This window comes from Cervus canadensis, chromosome 1, assembly GCF_019320065.1.
Source record: "Cervus canadensis isolate Bull #8, Minnesota chromosome 1, ASM1932006v1, whole genome shotgun sequence".
NCBI lineage: Eukaryota > Metazoa > Chordata > Mammalia > Artiodactyla > Cervidae > Cervus > Cervus canadensis.
Window position 1 is genome coordinate 98,873,717 of NC_057386.1, and position 20,442 is coordinate 98,894,158.

Here is a 20,442-nt window from a genome sequence, read left to right on the forward strand (position 1 = left end):
AAAACTTGGCCAAGATCTTACCTCTGATTAATTCCAGTTCAGCAGCTTAGCAAGAGGGTTCCATCACTAGAGTGGACGCAACAGACAGGAGCAGCACAGTGATGGGGCATCGGAAACCTGTCCTCCTCAAGTGGGAGGTTCACGGAAGCTCAGCTCAGCTCTCTTGAATGAGCACAAGCTTTCCTGGCGAGCAATGCCCAACAAAACTCCAAATGTACCCAGCACTTATATTTCCAGGAATTTTTCCACAGATACATATCCACAAACAGAGGTAAAGGCATAAAGAATGCTCACCGGAGCAATATTCGTAGGGATGAAAAAAAATGGGAAAAAAATCGAAATGACCCAAGCAAGGAAACTTAAGCAAGAGAATACTAAGCAACTATTTTTTAAAATGTGGTGGTGTGTGCTTTTATGTTTTTCTATTGTTAAAAGTGAAAATAGTAAGTTAAAATCAAATAGGCACCTATGCAATAAAAAAAAAATAAAGTAAAAGAAGTTCCTCCACAAATTTAGAGCAGCTTAGAAGGACTCACCTAAATTTGCTTTCTCATCTAGAAATGAACAACAATAATTCCATTTATCCTATAAACTGCAGAGAGCTACAGTGAAGACCAAACAGCTATGAAAGTGTTTTGAAAAGATAAAAGTTATACATAAATGTAAAGTTACCAAATATATAAGCTCTCTGAAGGCAATGATCTCCATGTTATTCTCCTCCACTAATCTGAGCACACTCTTCCATTCACTGTAAAAGGCTGAGATACAGGAAAGAAGGATATATTGGGATCACTTATGACAAACTAATCAAAGCACTTATTTCCTCATTTAAATCCCCAATAATGACACCTACATGATGAGGAAACAGCCTTATTCCACAAACAGAAAATAAAACATGTTTTGTGTCACAAAGCTGCGAATCAGATTCAAACCCTGGTTCTAAAGCTTGTATTCTCTCATCTGCTTTTCATTTAAATAGATACAATTTGATTAATCAGGTGAAATAAACCATGAGGAATCTAAAATGTGCAGTTAGACAATGTGTGGACGTATCTTAATTACGTGCTGCAAGATTCACCGGGGATGAAAGAGCTCCAAATTATTGAACATCCTCAAGGAAGTGGCATGTGACAAAAGAAAAGATGTGATACTGCTCGAGTTTCAGCATCTCGGCTTTTGAAAACCATTCTCCTCTTTCAATGCATTAAACATATCCTTAAGTGACTTATGTGGTTTGCTTCGTTGGTTTCTCCTTTGTCACCAAACAGTCTTGCCCAGGTGTACAAGAAACAGAAGATTCCAGCAAGAAACTAGAAGTGCATTTTTCTCTGTCCTCAACAAGTGTTTATCAAAGCCATCCAAACACCCCAATAGAGAAAGTGATAAAGTCCACTAATTACAACGCACTTAGATGCACCAAACACATAGTCTTTTATGCCTATTCTCTATGTTCAAAATAGTCCTATAACATATGATTCCTTTTTACAAAGGTGGAAACAGAGACTTAGACCACATTAAACTTGTCCAGTGTCACACATCTAACAGTAAGATCAGAATTTCATTCCAAGTTCAGATTCGACTAATGCTACTTTGTGTCTTATGATACCATGGCTGCAAACTACAAAGAATCAATGTCTTTTATTTTGTACACAAAACACTTGCACATTTATCATTACGATGATTATTTTGACTTGCCTGTGTTCTGAGAGACAAAGGAAAAAACTGAAACTCTGTAACACCTTGATACTTCCTCCGAATTCTTGCCTCTGTTACTAAAATTTCCTCTCCATGTGAAAATTAGTAATAACATTGCAGACTAGTAAAAACTAAAAAAAATAAAATAAAATTAAAAAACTGATAAAACAAATAAAGCTATAAATAGTAAAGTGCTTGGGAATCATAAAGTTCAATATCTCCATTTCATTCATACATAAACTAAACACAAGATTGAAATTTTTCAATCCTTCCCAAACACAGGATAAGACCTAAATAAATTGAAAACTCATGTCCTAAATTGAACTGTGTCTTTCAAGAAAAACTAGCAAACACACACTTCCTACCACCCCTGGAGATTGGCACTTCCAGAACTTTCTTTGCTAAATTCTTGTGGGGAAGAGAGACTTTTTTATTTTAAAGAGAAGCCCCTCTCCCACTTGAGAATTGCAGGAGCGACTTCTGTGGTAGCTGGATTATTGAAAATAGACAATCCCTTAAAATCTGCAATTCCCAACAAATAACTTACATGAAGCCTTTAAAGAATATCTTTAAAATAGTCCAAATGAGTACCACTAAAATGTAGATGACAATATTTCCCAGTATGTTGACTAAACTGATTCCCCTTTCCTGATCATCCTTATTCTTCGAATTGAAACTGCTCATCATGTACTGCATTTCAGTCCCAAACTGTGCTTTAATGATTTTTTGCATAATTAACTTTAATGACAAAACTTATATACTGTTCAAGAAGTATCATTAATTTTGTTAAATATTCTTGTAAGACATGATAACACATTTTAATGTATACCTAGGATTGTTAAAACTACTATCTAGATGTTAAAGAAGAACAATAAGTCACCACCAGAATACAAACAAAAAGACAAATTTTTCTGTGTTCTGAAAATAAACCCTATCAGTTGATGTGTTCTTACAATGTCTCAAGAATACCATGTAGGAGATAAAGTTTATTATAAGTCTCATAAATTCAAACTCTAGTAGTATATTCCTTCCATATTACATATTTTTAGCTACAGTGTTTTAGTTTACCTCATGATTAACAAAAATGACTTTTTTTTTTTTTTTATCAGCCCTGAGCAATAAAGTGCCTGAAAGTGGTGTTTTTGCCTATAAAAGATCCAGAATGCTTCTTTTCTTTCTTGTCTCCCTCTGGAAGTAGTTAACAGTATCAAGCCAATTGTGTCCATCAGAAGTAATATTATGATGAGAATTCATTGTTTTATAATAGCTCAGTGGTAGTGTATAAGCCTGACTGCAGACACGCAAACTAAGAAGACACCAGGTAAAGAAGAAGCTTAAACAAAGAGAGAATGAAAAGAAAAAAATTTCCGGTTCCAAATTCCTACTCTTTTGCTTACTACACCAAGTTACTCTGCCTCTCAGATTTCCCTGTTTGTCCATGACACCATCACCGCACTTAAAGAAATCTTGCAATTTCAATCTACAATGAAGAAAAATATTTTTTGCCCTTTTGGAAAAAAACAATTATTTCAAAATGCTCAACCTATCTTTTTGTTCTTGCATAAGTAATAAAAAATATATAATCACATGGCTGACATAGTCTTACTGCAGTGGACCAAATACTAATGCAAGGGAAATTGTAAAATGAATACTAATTCTGAAAGAGAATAGTATTTTAATGCAAAACCTTAGTATAAGCTGCAAAAGTTTTAAGGGCTGAGAAAACCTTTTCTTAAATTATGTAACATGAGTTTCAGTCAATTTTATGCTGAAGTTAGACATGATTGATTAAGGCCATATTCTACTACAGGGATGAAGAATTAGGTAATATTTATTCTGTTTTCATAATAAGCATAGATATACTCAGATTATATAAATATATTTCTATCGTTTCCATCAGTATCACCTGGTATTTATAAAGATTAGACTAAAAATATTTGCATTGAATGCACATTCTGAGGTTCACTGAAATTCAATCAGAGTGTAAGAATTACAGTAGCATAAAGTAAGTGAATACCACAGTGTTTATAGTTTGAAATTAATATTACACAAAGGGTAAATAGCTCAGTAGAAATATGATGCCCTATTCAAAGTGTTATAGACACACTAGAATGCAGGCATTTCTCAATTCAGTTCAGTATGTGCTCATATTATAAATATCAGAATAAGAATCGGGAAAAAAAAATGTAGGTGTTAAGATACTTAAAACTCTAAAGTAGAATTCTGTATGACAATCTAAATAAATAGTAAAACTAACAGGTGTGTGTCATTTTTTGAGAAATGTTGAGATGAAAACTAAAACACTCTAAGCAACTCTGTCCTCATAGATCCCCTTCCTATAACGAACCCCCGACTCCCACACCTATTTATTCTATTCAGTTGAAGATTCTTATAACTCTCAAGACTCTACATTTCAAAACTGTCTTTAACCTTTAAGCCACAGATTAGTAGTAAGCATTTTGGATAATTTTTGAAATATTGTGTTAATATATAAAGAAGAAAACTACAATTACAAATTGGGTTTCATTTTTGCTGAAGCAAATTATCAATAGGATAAAAAATAGGACAAAGCTAAATTACTGGAAAACAAGTGGTAATGATAAACTGCCCATACAGAAATGGAAAAAAAAAAAAAAGGCATACATATAAAAGAATCACACCCATTAGCGGAAATATTAGAGCAATTGGTTCATAAAAAAACTGTGTCTATAAATTTGTCATTGTCTAATATCTCTAAAAGAAAAAATATTTTTGCAATTTTGTGCTTTGTAAAAATTTTACTATGGTTACCAAAGAGAAAGGGGTGGGAAAGGCTAAATTGGAAGATTGAGACTGACATATAAATACTACCATATATAAAATCTAAAGTGAATAACAACCTATTGAATAGCACAGGGAACTATACTCAATACTCTGTAATGACCTATATGGGTAAAAAGAATCTGAAAAAGAATAGATACACACTGAATCACTCTGCATACACACCTGAAACTAACACAACATTGTAAATCAAATATACTCCAATAAAATTAATTTAAAATTAAATATTGAAGCTTTAATTTTTTAATTAAAAATGAAAGAATTAACAGAAAATCATGGCATACAATATCCTGGGGGTGGGGGGTAGGGGGAGAATAAGATAATTTTGTGGCTATTCAAGGAATGTGTACAGTCATGTTCTGCGAAAAATTCAAACAAAAATGGATGACCGACACTCCCACAGCCCTCAGAGTACTGAGAACAGAGTCCTGTAGGCAAACCACTTCAACACGGCTTCTGCATCATCCCAATATTTATTTCAGCAAAGCATTTTAACACAAAGCAATGTAGTCGTAGGGAAAAAGATAATAACTTTGAACATATCCAACTTGTAGATGAAAATGAAAATGCATCACACCTCTATCTGAATAAGACTTGAGGCAGATAGCAAAGAAATTGTTTCTTATAAAATCCAAATGTAGAGTAATAGCAATATTCTGAATTTAACAAATAGAATTCTATACCAAGAAATTCTGCTATATGAAGTCTGTTTAATAGATTAAAAATCATGACGCACACAAAGCCGACAGTGGCATGACCCTGACTTTAAGAAAGGCATGTTTTCATTCTCCATGTTAATTTTAAATGTTTCTATAAATTATATAATCAAAAATGACAAAATACTTTGAATAGTAACCCAAAATAATAGGTTTTAGACTACTAACAAATACCACTGTAAGAAGCAGATTCATTTTTTCTCCAAAATTAGTGAAATCTTTTTTGAAAAATATTTTATTGCTAGAAAAATTTTAAATTATGGGTGATTTTGAGATTTAAGAAAGAAATTGTGGGTAGATTTTAATTCAACAATGATTTTTCCTATCCTATGGAAGAGGCATAGTCATTTAAGGCATTTGGCAATGAGTTATTCAGATCATTAGAGAAAATCTCAGAAATTCTGAATGTAAATTGCCATAATAAAAAAATCTGGTATTTCAATTTTGTCTGGGGAATCTTCACTAGAAATCAATTAAAGAAGAAAGGAAATACATTTATCCACTGGCCACTAGCATCCCAATAAAAAGTTTAAATCTACTATTAATACAAGATTTTAGCTCTATGTAGTATATCCTCTGCTTACTTAAAAAATAAAAAACATTTCAGTTTAAGTTTACTTCTTGTAGTAGCACTTGCTCTGCAGATTAAGCACTTTCGCTGACTTTTTTAAAAGGTAAAAGAACAGAGGAAGAAGAAAGGGAAAAAAAAACACATACACTCTGAAAAGTCAACCATACAGCAACACGTGATAGAATAACCAGGAAACAACTGGTCTTCTACTGCTTTCCCTAAAATGGTCAGGGCTCCAGGAAGTTTGAAAGGTGGTTTTGGGAAGAAATTCCAAGAAGATACAGGCTCTGGCATGAATCAGCCTTCTACTGTCTTAATGTCAAGGTGCAACAACCCCTTCACTATAAAGGCTTGATATGAAAGGGAAAAGCCCCAGGCTTCTCAAATCAGTAGGTGGAAGTCGGCAAGACCTCAAAAAGCAATAGCATAAGAGTAAATTCTGATTACTATTAAATTCCTATAGTTTCATATACTCATTTTTATTTAAATATTCAGTTTCTCATATCCTAAACCAAGTATTTCAACCAATGCCATTTTTTTTTAATTTCTGTTGAGTATAATGCCTGATTTTCCTAAAATTCTCTTGTGATACATGCAGTATAAAAGCTTAACTACAAAAAAATCCAACAACAAATTAATTATTCTTACATTTAAAGAGCTATTTTATTCTTTGTAACCTCCAATTGATTATAATCAAAGATTTACCCTCAGGTTATAAGGTCCTGTGTTCTGGTACACTACAAATTCTTATGATTGCTTAAGAGCATCCAAGTTGATTCTGGTTGTATGAAAATTTTTGCATACATTAAAATAGGTAACTCTAGGCTTTGGTAATTATCTTGACAGAATGATAGAACATGATAGCCCACCCAAACTATAGCTGCTGACAATCCATAATTATAATATAAGTATACACACACATACAGACAAATTCATGCAAAGTGTAACAAAGGTTTAGCAAGCATCAGTGTAATGAACGCAGATACACATCTCAATAATTCATGACTAAAATGCAATGATAAGAAATACTCCTTAAAATAATACCTGAAGGACTTACTGTATAGTACAGGGAACTATAACCAATATTTTATAATAACCTATAAGGGAAAATAATCTGGAAAAGGATACATACATATATTTATCTGAATTACTTTACTGTACATATGAAACTGGAGGAAGACATGAAACCCCACTCCTGTATTCTCACCTGGAGAATCCCATGGACAGAGGAGCTTGGCAGGCTACAGTCCATGGGGTCGCAAGGAGTCAGACAAAAGTGAAGCAACTTAGCATGTATGCATGCACATATAAAACTAACACAACATTGCAAATTAATGATACTTCAATAAAATAAATATACTTCAATAAAATAAATAGATTACACCTGAAGAATCAAGGTTAAAAAGCCAAAAAATACACTTTTAGAATTCTTTCTTCCAAGAGTATTATAATCAATGCTATTCCTGAATTTCTTTATGAATCAAATTCACAAAAATATATAAGATAATCTATTTTAAAAATAAAATAAAAAATCAAAGGCACTCTTTTTAAAAGGCATTAGGAGTTACTTTTCAAATACCTCATTTTAAATGAATTTTTCTAAAACAGATGCCACTTATATTTATTTTTTCAATTTCTCTAAATAAATGTGTTTACAATGTTTCAATGGGCATTCAGTGTGCGCAACAGTTTTATGAAAGAACTATGTTTTCTCCAACATCTCCATCTACTGGCTTAGAGAAAAAGCATATTTTCATCTGCTATTTCTTTAAATTTAATATTTTTAATTTATTTTTTATGAAATTGAAATATCAAAGTATTAAATTATTTTTAAATAGATTAATAGCTATTTGTCAGTCATTCATTAAAAAAATAGGAACAATTTTGAAGAAGACATTTAATAATTTTAATTCCAAAGCTCTATGTGATCAAATATGTTCATAGCTCTTTTAGACAATTTTATTTTAACCAAGTTTTAATAATGAGCACAACATTAAAGTTTATCAAAACTTTTTAGAAAGTAAAAATGCTTATTATTTCCTAAAACCTGTTGATTTTGTTAACCTATATACAATATGTGCATACACGTGTAAATATCACATTTATTATTTTCATAAAAATGTTGTTACTGTAATAAATTGCTTTTGTAGAAAAACGATTAGAATATCATCACATCCTCAGACCAAACTGCTTAGACAAGACCCAGTGGCAATGTACAGGAAAGGCCTCCAGGCCCATAAGAATTTGAAAACTATTGGAAAGAGAATTAAGGGGAAAGGTTAGGGAAAAATGAATTACTATAGGAATAGCATTCATTTATTCTCTGATGACTAGACGGTGCTCAACAAACACTGACGCTGAAGCGGGAGGTGAGAAGAAGGAAAGGAGCGAGGGAAGAAGGAATTCTTGAGGCCCATCACTGATTTAACTGTTGAACATCGGATGCTAAGTTATTTATTTTTCTGGTTTCATGGACTTTCTCATGTTGAAGTCTTAAGTTGGAGCAGGCTTGAGGGGGAAGAAAAATAAAACCTTAGTAGGCTCTCTAGCTAAGAAGGAAGAAGGAAGAAAGGAAATGGGGAGGGAGGCAGAAAGAGGAGAAGGCAAAAAACTGAAAATCTGTCTTTATTTCCTCAGGTACCATGGAAACAAATGGGAACAAGTAGGTACTTGAATTATCCCACTGTGACTGTGAAAGAGGGCGTGGGAGGGAGTTCAGAGCCAGCACAGCATTTACTGGGTTCAGAATGTAATGACTTATTTCGTTTGCAAAACTTTAACCCATTCAGTGGGTCCTGCCATGTCAGTCTCAGCATCCCCAAAGCAGCCCCTCCATCTCAGGGATACAATCAAATTAGCAAACTAAAGTCTTTGCTATTTTGCAATTATATTATTAAGATTCACAATTTTACTTTCTTAATACATTAAATTTATATATTACACAGGGTTAAATTTACCCTATGGGATTTTTATGTTTTAACTCAAAGGAAGGGCAAGCTATTTTATGAACTCTGACTGATGATACATATTTTAGTGGTAGAATTATGAAGTAGAATTCCTTAAATTTCTGTAGGAAATGGGAGAAAGTCAGGTTGGTTTCCGCTACCTACATGTTTGACACTGCTGCTTCCACTTCATAAAGGAAAGAATCAAGGATTCCCCTGACTGAGGAGCCAAGGAAACAAAGGCTAAGCATTGGAGAAAAAGCCTTGAGCAGGATCTAAGTGATCAAGACTCATCTTTAATAAATTTGGTATCAGAGATTTCCACTCATTTCTGAACTGCTCACTTTGTGAATGCAGTTTATATGTAAGCATCTCTCCCTCTGAAAAAAAATAATTTTACATTCTCTATTACTCTTGGTTTAAAAAAGAAAAAAAAAAAGGACACAAACACTCCATTTCATTTTGCAAACTCTGTATTGTAAAATTCCTAAAGGAATGAAGAAATTGAGCCACAAAAACTTTAAGTGTCAAGTAGATGAGTTAATGTCAACTCCAGAAAATTCTATTCAATGAGTGATAGAATAGAATTTTTTCTTCTGTAACTAGTTCTATTCAGCAATCTGTAAGATTACTCATAGCACAGGAGTTGCAGAGGCCATGGTTCTGAATTCCCATGCCAGAAACTTGAAAATACATTCAGATCCTCACTGTCATTTATTTTAGTGTCATCAAATAACCCATGAAGGAGCAACTTTGGGACATGGAGACATGCAACCTTTTATTTCAGCTTTATTTTCTGAGAAAAACAAAATATCGATGCACAGTGAAGATTTGATTTTCCCATTTTCTTAGAATTGGGGTTCCCTTGTGGCTCAGCTGGTAAAGAATCCACCTGCAATGCAGGAGACCTTGGTTCGATCCCTGGGTTGGGAAGATCCCTTGGAGAAGGGAAAGGCTACCCACTCCAGTACTCTGGCCTGGAGAATTCCGTGGACTGTACAGTCCCATGGGTTCACAAAGAGTCTGACATAACTGAGTGACTTTCACTCCATTCACTTGGATGGTTTAGAATTGTCAAGCAAATTAAATTGTGTTTCTGTTTTTCTAATGAAATCCATCTCTTATTACATGGATGTATCCATTCTGTGGAACTTTATGTATTTATATCTGTGTTTAATATGTGTATATTTTCTGTCTGCATATCTTATTTCAATAAAATTTACATTAAATAAATTATTCAAAAATATTGAGACTAAGGACCTAAACTAGTCACTTAACCTTAACTAACCATAATCTTTAATCTTTACAAGCCCCAACAGAGTCATTCAGCATTTGGAATGAGGAAATACTCGTTTCCTTCAGGGGACCTAACTCCCCTGCTCTCAGCCAGGCCCTGGCATAATTCTCACCAATGAATGAACTTCTACATCATTGACCATTTTCAAAACGCAGAGATATCGATTCTTTTCACCTAGTTTTTAAAACCTAAATCCTCCCAATAATCCTAGTCTTGCCTTAGGTTCATTACTTTCCGCAGCATTTTCACACTAGTATACAATTACAAACAGTTGGATATTTAGACCAATTGTGTGTCAAACTCACAATTCAGACGGGGAAAAAAAAAACAAAAAACAACTGGAGACCTGGTTATCAATTGAAATGAATAATCTAATCTAATTCTGGTAGATAAATAGGTCAAATTATAAAGGCCTTCAAAAATTAAACTACAGCCGGTTTCTTTGTGTATCTACGTGCTAAAATTTTTCAAGATATTCTTGCATTCTTTTAGGAAGATTTTTTTAAAACTGAAAATTCACTTAAGTCTCAGTCTCTCTTCCTCCCACCTCCTTCCCATCATGCCCAGTTTCTTTTCTCTCTTGGAATCAACATGTGAAAAAAAAATATACAGCACTGAAATCTTCTTAAATCTGCTTTCATAAACAGTTTAATTCTAAGCATCTAACAGCTCCATAATAATGACCCCTGTTCTATCAAAGACAGTTGTTTCATTCCTTCATTCATCGGGTTGATGGCAGTTTCAAAATGGGCTGAGGATGTTCCTGATACTACAATCAAACTAACCATGGAATATACGATTAAAGCTCAACATGGGAACGTGGGATGATAACCAGTTGTTTGTCTAACATGGGGACACTGCAGTTGGGATTTTTCGGTGGTAATTTTCCGCTCCGTCCTTTACAGGGAAGCCAGAGTGGGAGGTGAGGCATCTGCAAATCCCCCCGCGAAACTGTCAACTCTGAAATAAACACCAAGAGCATCAAGTCAGAAAGGAGTCGCCCCAACCTAGTCGGCAGGGCAGGATAGCAGCTGCCGGCAGAGGGCAGGGGGTCCGGCGGTAGCCGCACCGCCCACGTCCGCGCGGGGGTGGCCGCGCCTGGACCCGGGCCAGCCGGTCTTTCCACTGAACCGTGCGGAGACTTAATTGCTTGAATCCTATTACTTTGAAGCCTGGATGTAGCTTCACGGCGGGTCCCCAAGTACTGCACGCCGCGCTGGGACTAACAGGATGGCTGCAAAGACTAAAATGGCTGATCGGCTGGCTACTTCTCCAGATTCCAAACTCGGCGCATGCCACCTCTTTCAGTTCCTTTTCCTCCCGCATCCTCTGTGGGAGCCCCGCGACTTGAGAACAAAGCCCCCGGCCCGCGAGAGCCCATGGTGCCCGGCGCACGATCGCCCCCGGACTCAGGTTGCGGCTCCCGGGGCAGCTAGGAAGGACTGCACGGGTTCCCCGGCTGCGTCAGCCTCGCTGCACCCCTCGGCGGGCCTTATGTAACGACCCCAAACCGGCTATGGGACCAGTGTGACAACCTGTCCCGTCTCGGGACAGAGTACAGGTTCGCGGGGTTCACACAGTGACCCGGAGCGAGGCCTGCCGATTTCACCCCGGGGCCGGTGGATCTACCCAGCAGCCCGACGGCGCGCCCTGGGGCACCGCGTGTTCCCCGCGCGCCGGGTGCCACCAGACCAGCAGGGGAGGGGGGCTTATTTTGAAGACTCCAGCCAAGCCAAGACCCCGAACCTAAGGAAGCCCCTTCGATCTCCAATACACCCCCCTCCGTAGTGCGCACACTCTCCCCTGGCTCTCGCTTCCTCTTCAGCCCCCAACTGTCAGCCAGCGGGGTCCCCGAGAACGCAGCCACTTTCTCCCGACGCCGTCACACGCACGCGCGTGTGCAGTCACTACACCCACACACTGACACGCAGAAACACACACACACACACACCAGCCCGCTTTCCGCGTGCGGCCCCCAAAAGGGCATGAATATTCATTACTCACAAGCGTTGGTGACTGCGAAGCTGTTGGCTACCTCCAAATTGTCGATGTGGGGTGTCAGTCTGAACTCCGAAGTGGAAAACTGAACCATCCCTACACGAAATGCACTGTATTCCTGATCGGCGCCCCTGGGAAACAGCCCCCCTGCAAGGAACAAACACCAAGCAAGGAGGACAGTGTCAGTGGCCGTGGGGAGGAGAGGAGCCCGCTAGCGGGGGACTGCCCAGGAGTCCCTGGTTCACGTTAATAGGACGAATAAACACATCCCTGGACCTGGGCAACAGGAGAGCGGGGGTGGATATTCAAAGGGTATAGACCAGACACGGAGGGGGTCAAGATACGAAGGAGCTCGGGGGCCAGAGGGGTGGCCAAAACGTTCTCCCTCCCTAGTGATCACAAGCTGTGCATTCAGACCCCAAGAGACTCTGAACAAACGGGAAAATGTTGTTAAGGCGAAATGAATAAAATTTGGGGGTTCGAAAAGAGAAGACCTTTCCCTCTGTTGTATCAGAGACACAATCTTTTAGCTTTGCTTCATCCTAAGAAAAACATGTATATTCTAGGCAATTTAAATCTGGAATGCAGTCAAGGTATGACATAAGTCTACATGACATGAATTAATTTGTCCACCGTGAACAAAGATTACCACCAAATTATGCACAATTCAAAAGCAGAGCACAAAGGGTACCTACCTATCTGTATGCTGTTAGAAGAGACACCAAAAATCAGTCCCCACAAAACAGGAGAAAGGAGGACAGATATATGCATAATCTTTTGCATTTCCAAGAAAAGTAGAGCATCCACAAAATACCCTTTCTTTTTTATTTTTCCTTTTCCTCCTCTTCCTTCTTTGGCCGTTTTCCTGGGCAAATTAGATCCTCTGCATTTTGAGACAGCAATTTAGCACCAAGCTGCTAAAAACCAGAAGTGGAGGCAGAAGAATCCCTATTTCCAGGTCCTGCGGGTGGCTGCCGCCCTGCGCCCCGCGCCTGCTCCGAAGTCCGGAGGACCGGCTAGATGGTTTCCAGCAGGCTGCCGCTGTGGTCCCAGCGCCTCGGAACACTCAGCACCCTCCCATGCGCTCACACACTCACCCTCGCGCGCCTCTCCCTCTCCCCTCTCTCACACGCGCGCGCGCGCACACACACATACACACACACAGACACACGCGAGTCACAGACCGGCAGGCGGGCCCGGCGCGCGTGCGCGAGGCGCGGGTGGCGGCTGGCGCGCCCCTCCCCCGCCCACCCCGCGCGCCCCGGCGTCTCGCGCGCGCAGGGCTGGGAGCGAGGCTTGGAGCCGGGCCGCCGCTGCCCCCCGGGAGAGACCTCCGGTCTCGCGAGCTGTCGCGCCCACCAGTGATCTGCCTTTCAGCACCGCGGACAGCGCCCCACTCCCTTCCGCGCTACCCTTGTGCCTCCGCTGCCACTGCAGCGGAGATAGATGCTCCAGCCTGGACCAAATGCAGCAGAGCCCACTTCCGGCTGCCGTGCAGAAGCCGAACTGCTAATTGCTGTTGGCGCTGAAGCGTTCTCTCACCAGGCCCTGCTGTCTTAGGATGCAAGCAGTGCTAATTTTTATCTTCTATAGCCTGCAAATCCCACCTAGCAATAGACAAACGCTGCCACCCACCTCACCTGACCCGCAGGAAAGCGAACAAAACACCATGAAGAAGTGCTCCAAAAGTGTGAACTTTAGCTAAATGGGACGTAGCAGGATCCAAGGAAAACCTAAAATTCTATCTTTAAAGGTCAAAACCGCATAGGAGAAGATCAAGGTTGAATCTTTGGAACACTTTGCATGGAAATCCCATTTTTACACTGTGCTCCACCGGGCTGTGACACCAACTTGTCCAGCCTGCTGCGTGCGGGTCCCTCTCACAATTTTCAAGGCAGACTACCAGCCCCCTCCCATCGTACCCCTTCCCCCTCACACACACAAACACACAGCAAAGACCTGTAGTCTTTACTTAGATCCCCGTCTGTATACAGATCGAAAGCAAGAAGACTCCCTTTGAACTAGTCTTGTAGGAGAAAGAAAAGACGAAGCTAGTCTTGAAAGGCCGCTGAGCTGCACAACCTTTCCCAGAGGCTTACTAGAAACCGGATACTCCGTCGCATTTTTGGCCGTGAGTTTTTAAAATAATCAGCGCCCAAAGAAAGTGAAGCAAGCTCTCATCTCTTTGAACCCGCGAACTGCAGACCACTGGGGAAAAAAGATGAGGTTAGGGATTAAAAGTTTGGGGGAAGGGAGTTGGTGGGGAGGATGGAAGCCTGGATTTCCCCTTGGGGATTTACGCACCTCATACTGCCTGCCAAGCCGACGCCTGGGACCTGCTTTGGCAGAAATTCCTCACGGAGTTTATGGCTTTAGTGGTTTAAACAAAGCAGTAAAGGATGCTTGAGTACAAGGGACTGTTTCCAGGAGGCTGGAGATTGGAGCCCACATCACAGAAGGAGTAGCCTAGTGATATTTCAGAATGCCAAGAGCTAGTCTACTGTGCGGCTTTCCCGTGCAATTGTCACAGTAATATCACTAGTATAACCTCCTTGTTGACTGTTGCATGTTATACTTCCCCTTAATCACTTCGGACCTCAACTTTTAAAATGAGAAAGATGAGCAAAGTGGACTCTATGACTCTCTAATCACGGAATTCTCGGATTTCAAGTCATAGTCTTTCCCTCTTTTTTATTTTTCTATATGTATTCCTAAGCCAGGAAGTAAAAGAATCCATAATCTATTAATAAGATTTTATACTATAGGTTAAAATACCACTCAATTTTATCACCAAGAATTTATTTTAGTCCATTAATATACACTTCTATGTATATGAGACAGGTGTTGTGAGTCAAAATGCCTTTAAAAAAATTTTAAAGCCTTTTAAAAATTAAGAATGAAAATAGGAAGATGTACATAAATATATATCCACATTTACAGTATAAAGAATAATTAAATGCATCTGATTTATTCAATCACTAGTAATGATGAAAGGCACAAAAATGATTTGCATTATTCTCTATTTGAACTCTTTATTATACAAAAGATTGAATAACAACTCAGAGCAAAATAGAAAATTTTTCAGCCATCATTTTTCTTCATTCAGTTTTTCCCGAAAGAAAAACTTAAACTTCGTATCAAGTAACTAGTAATGAAAGGAAAGAGAAAGAGAGAGAGAAGGTTAAATGTGGAGAATTGGTCATGTTTAAAGAATGGGTCAATGTAAATTAATTTTTTTTAAAGAGGTCGCTTCTAAAGCTATTTTTATCGTAATCTATTTCAAAGTCAAGGACAAAGATGAACCCAGAATTGACTGAATTACAATCTATAAAAATAAATAATATAAAATAAGAATTTGCTGAATCATAAAAACATTTTTCTTAGTAAATAATATGTAAGATTTCAAGGAAATATTACTGTTTAGTGACCAACTATAATTCATATATAAAATAAAAATAATTTAGTAGGCATTACTTGTAATTCAACTATTACTTTGTTACTGTCTTTCACAAGGCATGTACTTTCACATCAAATATAGACAGATAAATCTCTTGCAGCATTGGCATTGTTGTGCTTGTATTATCATTAATGAAATTTTTTCAAATTCAGTATAGTATTTATCATATAGCATTTTTCAGGCATAGAATACTGTCAGTATGAATGTAATACATTTAAATTGGCTGAAGGAAGTGGTTATGCAAATAAATTAAAAATACTGTAATTTATTTTTAATACTTAGAAACTTCCTGTTTCAAGAATATATCTCATATTGATCAGTAGTAAAATCAAATTTGAAAATTTCAAAACTACTGAGACTAAAATTGAATAGGATAGTGTGCTCAAAGACACAGTTTGCTATTCTCTGCCCTCTGCTGTTCAATTTTGGTAATTGTCTAAAATGCAAGCATTGTTATGAAACAAGGATAAATAACAGTACAAATGGAAGAAATAAAAATATTAACCATTCTATCATTTGTATGTTTGGTCGCTTTCACTGTTGTTGTTTTTTGTGTATGATTAATATAATCTTATCATTAGGCTAGAAATAAATGTTATACATAACATTTTCATTTCTATTTTACTCAGTCTTTTCTTCAGTATAAGAAGCAATTATTTTCTTTTAAAATCTGCTTTGAAATGCTTAGGATTTTATATATGCTTACAAATTCTGTGTAGTTTTAATTTGTGTTCCAAAATGAAAAAGCATTTAGGAAAGTCATTATGGAGGAGTTGGGTGGGGTGTGGGGGTAACAACTTTGAAATGATTGGCAGATCAAATTTTAGCTGAATTCCTTATCAAAATTGGATTATAAATGTCAGCACCATGGTCCCCAGCAATGAAGTGACAAGAAGTTTCCTGCCTTCCTATTGATCCTCTGAAACTGGGAAGGCTATCTGAAAGGCTCAGATACAACTCAGCATTAAAAGGAAAGTGGCTCCATGCTCCTTTCAGCAGGAGATAGCAAGGGTAGCAGATCCTACAGAACGAACCTAGGTCCCAAACATGAGACATTAGTGACTGAGACAGAAAAATTATAAAACAGAAGAGAAAACATGAGGATTTTAATCACTCAGGATTGGAAGTAGAGATATTCATTCTGGGGAGTTTCAGTTCTTTAATTAAGATAATGAATAATGCTAATAAAAATAGCTATTCAGAATGAGACAGTATTGATTATTCTTTTCTTTGTGACACACTTTTAAATCACTGATTGAATAAGATCAACTACTTGATTCACAACACGTATCTGAAGTCAAACCTTTGTGTATTTTTGTAGAACTTAGAATGAAGTCCAAAAATTCAATGAATAAGTGAAGTTTTCATTTTAGTTTGCTTGGGGCTCTGATTATACAGATTTTAATTAACTTTACCCACAAATGATCCTGTAGCAGAAATATTTATTGGGAAAGTGTTTCAATTCATTACTTAATTTAACAAGCTAAATATGACAAGGATATTCTGGATAATGGTTTCCATGATAGCTCAGTTGGTAAAGAAACTGCCTGCAATGCAGTAGGCCCTGGTTCAATTCCTGGGTCAGGAAGATCCGCTCTAGAAGGGATAGGCTATCCACTCCAGTATTCTTGGGCTTCCCTGGTGGCTCAGATGGTAAAGAATCCGCCTGCAATGCAGGAGAGCTGGGTTCGATCCCTGGGTTGGGAAGATTCTAGATAATAAACTTGACACAATGGGTAAAAGATGGACAGAAAAGAAGACTTCCACAGGAAGTTTCCAGACTTCATTCAAGTAGGCAAATAATTACAGCCTCATTAAATGAGTTTGGAAGTATTCTTTCCTTTTCGGACTTTTGGAAGTGTTTGAGAAAGACTGGTATTAATTCTTCTTTAAATATTTGGTAGAATTCACCAGAGAAACCATCTTATCTTGTACTTTTTTTGTTGTAATTGTTGGAGGTTTTTGTTTACTTATTCAATCTCTTTACTAGTAATTGGCTTGCTCAGACCCTGTATTTCTTCATGATTCAATCTTTATGACCACTATCTTGAACTCTCTATTGAGTAACTTGTGTATCTACATTTCAATAAGATCTGTTTTCTGGAGATTTCTCTTGTACTTTTGTTTAGAATGTGTTAACTCTGTTTCTTCATTTCCCTTGACTCTGTGTGTGATTCTCTGCACATTAGATAAAATGGCCACCTCTCCCAGTCCTGACAGAGCGGTCTGGGGTAGAAGATAATCCTTGTCAGTCAGACTGGCCTAAGCTCCTGGTTGTCTCAGAAACCTTTGTAATTGTCCAAGCCACCATCTTCACTCTTATTTGTTTCAGTAGTTGAGAACATGTCGGTGGCCCAAATGGGCAAACCATATTCTTCACCTAGAGATGCAGGCTGCTTGGAAAGTGGGTCCTCACTCAGCAGCTGGGGTAGTTAATGGTTAAGCCCCTTCCAGGGGTAAACTTGGAGATGTGTGTTTTTCCCGCACCCTCTGTGTTAGACTGAGGTGTACAGCCACAACAGAATGGAGAGCGGGCTCCTGCAACCATTAAGAACTGCTTCTTTATGAATTCAAGCCTTGTTGGCTATCAGAGCTGGTGATCTTGGGATGCATCCCTTGGGCAGCAGCCATAAAATCTGGGGCAACTTAGAGAGGACTGTAGGGAGACAGCAGAAGAGGTGCCCCAAACTTCCCCAGTCTCCAGGGAGGGTTTTGGCCACCTGTATTTGTGTGCTAAGTCAGAAGCCTGATCCTTCCACAGCAACTTTCTTTTTAATTGAAGTGAATGATTTACAATATAATATTGGTTTCTGGTGTGCAATGTAGTGACTCAATATTTTTATAGATTATGCTCCATTTAAAGTCATTACAAATATTAGCCATATTTTCTGTACTTACATCCTAGGAGACTCAAAGGATCCCTTTCATTTTTGTTGTTTCCTCTGTGCTGAATCCTGAGAGGGACAAGCCACAGTGAGCCTCCCGTGTTGCAACCTTACTTGACCCCAAGAACACTTCATTTAAATGCAATCCCATCAGGAAAAGCATCAGCATGATCCAGGTATTAGACACAGTGCATTGTTTGCAGGATAGGAATTGTGAGGCAAGGAGTAATAAGAATACACCAGACCATTGTAAGAAATGCACACCTTATCCTATAGGAAAGCAGAACCATTTGAGAGTTTTCAGGAAAAAGGTGAGTTGTTTTTTCTTTCTTTTTGCTTTTTTTAAAGATCTATTTCTTTTTTATTTTTTAAATTGCTAAAGTATGATAACTCATTTACAGGAGACTTGGAAAATTCATAACAAGGTTACATATAGTTCCACTGCATATTACAATTATTTTCTGAGTAGATAAACTAAGACTTTTAGGTGGAGTTTCAATATCAAACTCTCAAAAATTCATGGAATGAATATGCAGAGAAGTAGAAAGATATAGTAGACCTGAAAAGCACTATGAACCAATTCAACATAATTAAGATTTATACAATTTTAACATAACAGTAGGATACAAATTCTATTCAGGTTCCCATAGATTATAAACTAGGATACTCTGGAACATATCCAGGGACATAAAACAAGGTGTAAAAATATCATGGTCTAAAGATATTGAAATCATACAGAGTCTGTTCTCTTATCACTATGGAATTATGTTTAAAATCAATATCAAAAGATATTTGAAAATAACTCACATATTTTCAAGTGCAATGTAATATTTACCAAAAGATGTCTAACTCAAAAAAGTTAGAATGAAAAAACACAGAAGGTGATTGCAGAGAAAAAAGTATTTAAAGAAGAATTAATATCAAAGATACATTTAAAAAAAATCCCATGTATTTGAAAAATAAATGTCCATTTTTAAATGATAGGTATATCTAAGAAGCCATAGTAAAGAAAATTAGAAAATATTTACAAAGAATAAAAATGAAAAGAGAATTTACCAGAGTTTGTTGTAGGCAACTGAGGCTGCTCAATACAATTAAATGCAATGTAGAGTCTTGGATAAGATATGAAAAAGAATAATGGACACTAGTATAAAATTTTGTGAAATTTGAACAAGATATGTACTTTAATTAATAATACTGTAGTACATGTTAATTTCTTGTTTTTTTACACCATGGTATTTCTTTATATTCTCAGAATTGGATTACAAGTTTCAAGTCTCATTCAAATTTTTTTTAAAATCACTAAGATAAATTTTCTAGACTTTTAGCAGTAATACTAGATGCCAAAACAAAGTGGAACTATATCAAATTTCTGAGTGAATATAAATTAGAAATCTAGCATCCTATTCATACTAAGTCAAACAGTGGAATCAAAATGTCACAAAATTTTAGCTAGGCAAAAATTCATAAATTTATAAATATATATATATATGTATACAAAAGCTTTATATTTTGCATGATAAAGGCTTGAGAAAGAACAGTAATGAAATTGGAAAACATAAACTAAATGAAATAGCAGCACTGAATATGAAATAGAAAAAATGAAACAAGCTAGATAAAAATAAAAGATCATAATATAATCCAGTTGTTTTTAAACACAGCTGCTCATTGGAAACACATCTGGAGGTTTGGAGAAAAAAAAGCAATACCAGGAAATTTGTATTTTTCAAAAAATTCCAAGATAAATCTGATATGCATCTGAATTTTAGAAAATGATTACAGATTTTTCTATTAAATGGTAGGTACAGTGATACAGTTCTATTATTTTCTCTTGTTCCCCTTGTTGTTAACTGGATAAGTCATGTCTGACTGTTTGCAACTCCATAGACTGCAGCACACCAGGCTTCTTTGTCCTTCACTATCTCCCTGAGTTGGCTCAAACTCATGGTCCATTGAGTAGATGATGCCATCCAACCATCTCATCCTCTGTCTTCCCCTTTTCCTCCTAACCTTTTCCAGCATCAGGGTCTTTTCCAATGAGTTGGCTGTTTGCGTCAG

General features: G+C 37.3%; 1 protein-coding gene across 4 annotated transcripts in view; it reads right to left on the reverse strand.

Moving 5' to 3' along the window:
* The window catches only part of GRIA2 (glutamate ionotropic receptor AMPA type subunit 2), a 180,855-nt gene extending 167,630 nt beyond the window's left edge, over window positions 1-13,225 (reverse strand). For all 4 annotated transcript variants that reach the window (XR_006273114.1, XM_043487600.1, XM_043487607.1 and 1 more), the window contains exons 1-2: window positions 12,738-13,225; window positions 12,049-12,189 (exon numbers count right to left, since the gene is read on the reverse strand). Coding sequence is in view for 3 of the 4 variants with exons in the window: in XM_043487600.1 (XP_043343535.1) it covers window positions 12,049-12,189; window positions 12,738-12,825 (229 nt within the window). In the remaining variant the exon portion in view is untranslated. The remainder of the gene's footprint in view (window positions 1-12,048; window positions 12,190-12,737) is intronic.
* Window positions 13,226-20,442: the final 7,217 nt, after the last annotated feature.